General features: G+C 42.8%; 1 protein-coding gene across 1 annotated transcript in view; it reads right to left on the bottom strand.

Moving 5' to 3' along the window:
* Positions 1 to 1823, bottom strand: part of LOC103811676 (ras-related C3 botulinum toxin substrate 1-like) — a gene marked incomplete at its 5' end in the record, with an annotated part of 6956 nt that extends 5133 nt beyond the window's left edge. The window contains 2 exons of the mRNA XM_009084664.1: positions 273 to 390; positions 1752 to 1823. Of these exons, the coding sequence (XP_009082912.1) occupies positions 273 to 390; positions 1752 to 1823 (190 nt within the window). The remainder of the gene's footprint in view (positions 1 to 272; positions 391 to 1751) is intronic.
* Between the last annotated feature and the right edge of the window lie 607 nt (positions 1824 to 2430).

Here is a 2430-nt window from a genome sequence, read left to right as displayed (position 1 = left end):
CCTGCTAATTCTGGGGCTGCCACTACACAAAAGCCAACAAGTACCAGTGCACACGAAAACACAAACACACGATTTTAACTTCTGTACAAGAGCACACACATCAAAGACTGTAAATTACAGCTCCAGCAGGTAAGATGAGGGAAGATAGCTTGCAACAAGCCACTGGTTCTAAGAAACACAACTGCAGGTGTGACTTGGCCTTACGTTCTAAAGGGAAACACTTATGCTAGACAAAGCTGTGCAGAGTCTTTGCAGTTTCACATGGTCCTTACTGTCTGCGGATAGGAGAGTGGACGTAGTCTGTCGTAGTCCTCTTGCCCAGCTGTATCCCACAAGCCCAGATTGACTGGTTTTCCATCAACCATTACATTTGCAGAGTAGTTATCAAAACTAAAAATAAAGAGAGAGTTAGCTGCATTAGCTTGCAGGAAGATAAGGCACTCAAGGAACTTTTTCCCTCCCCTCAGTGTCCTAACAGGAAAAACTAGAGAAGGAAACATTTTTATTGCATCCTTCTGCTCCCCAGAGACAGTAGAGCTGTTCTTTAAATAATGAGCCTGGTATTGGGTAATGGAATAAAAAATATACACAACAGACTTGCTCCAGTGTGAGCAGAAGTCATCTTTGCCCTGGCTCTTCCAAAGGAAGTGTTAATCTCGGTGAGTGCAGGAAAGTAGGTGATGCACTTAGCAAGCACTTTCCAGTCTTAGTGGGACATTCAGCAAGTTAATCTGTCTCATGGTGTATGACTTAGACTTGAAGATACATGAGCAACAAGCAAGAAATCCTTAATGACAACAGCAGGTAAGAAAAAAGCTGATTAACTCTGTTAATCAACCCCCCTCCCATAAAATATCAAAGGCAATAACCAGGGGGCAGTGCAGGCATTGTCTTATCTCATCACTGCTCTGGGTGCAAAGGTTCTAATGACTCGTTAAGGCTCGACTAAGTTCACTGGGAACACGAGCATACTGTAATGCAAAAATCAAAATTTAAGGCCAAAAATGGAAACAGGAGTAACTAAGGCTACAAGGCCTTCGGTGGGTAATGAAAGTCATCTGTAAATCTCATCAAAGTGTATTTTGTTATCTGAAAAACTCCTCAGTATTTCAGAGAGCAGCACAGCCAGATAAATACAGACATCCCAAAAGAGCAAAGAAGCTGCTCATACCTAACACACCTCCCCCCAACAGGCCCTCAGAGAGCTCCACTCATACCGATACTGACACATCTGTACTGGAAGAAAATGGGAAGCACCAAAATAAATGAGTCCCCACAGTCTCACCCAAGGAGCTGCAGAGCTGTGTCTGGCCTAGCACAGCGTTGGCAGCAGCACAAAGAGGGGAAGGAACAAACAATCCCCAGCCACGTAAGCCAACTATTTCTGACTGCAATAGGATGTTTTACAAGCTGTTCAGCCTTGGGACTGCTTATTATGAGTGACATTAAAGACAGAAACACACCATTTTAAAGGAGAACAACATCTGATAAAATGCTAGCAAACCTTAGTCCCTCATCAGCCAGGGCCAGAGAGAGCCCAAAGTGATGGAGCAGGAACAAGCACTGGTGTGACTGTGCTAAGCAGTAAGGCCCAAAGTGCTTCTTACACAGCCCTGACACTCAGCTAACACCCAAGATGAAACTGGGGGGCACTTGCAGCCAATTCCAACAATCCAGACAAGGAATGTGGAATGGCAGTAAGCACTGAGAAGTTGGCAGAAATGAGTTAGTTGGATTTTATAAGTACTTACACAGTGGGTATATACTCTCCAGGAAATGCATTGGTTGTGTAACTGATGAGTAGGCATGTTTTACCTACAGCACTGTAAAAAGAGAAAGTTCACATGTAAGACACATTCATCTGGAATAACAAGAAATAATACTCTTTTTTAGGGGAAGAAGACTGATTACATCCAGTACCTAAAGACAACTGAGTGTCAGGAGTCACTACTGTGCAGGAAAACAACAGCTAACAGACTTCAGCCTCACGACTGCTGACAACAAAAACACACCCAATATCACAGGAATTTTGGGATGAATGACCATGTTTTGTTTGTTCTCAGACATAAATGCCCTCCCCAAGTACTAATAAGGCTACTAACATCTGCTAGTCACCTGGCTGAACACTCATGAAACCTGCCTTACTCCAGCTCCCTGAAACCAAAACCAGCCAGAGAACTACTTCCAGATACCCTTCCACAACCATTCCAAAACCTATCTTTTCCAGAAAACGGTACATCTGTACATAAGCAAGTTAAAGAAAGCCTGAAAACTATTATTTCTCATCATTACTTTTGGGTATTTAAAGAACAAACCCAAATGATAACCCTCACAGTATTTACTGCTGTAGCAAAGTGACTCCCCACACACACTCATCAGCTATTCAAACATTTCATTAACCGATTTACAGATAAATTACATTCCAGTTCT

The sequence above is a fragment of the Acanthisitta chloris genome, unplaced genomic scaffold (genome assembly GCF_000695815.1).
Source record: "Acanthisitta chloris isolate BGI_N310 unplaced genomic scaffold, ASM69581v1 scaffold44341, whole genome shotgun sequence".
NCBI classification, from domain to species: domain Eukaryota; kingdom Metazoa; phylum Chordata; class Aves; order Passeriformes; family Acanthisittidae; genus Acanthisitta; species Acanthisitta chloris.
Note: the sequence above shows the minus strand (reverse complement) of the source record. Positions and strands in the feature narration are given on the sequence as shown.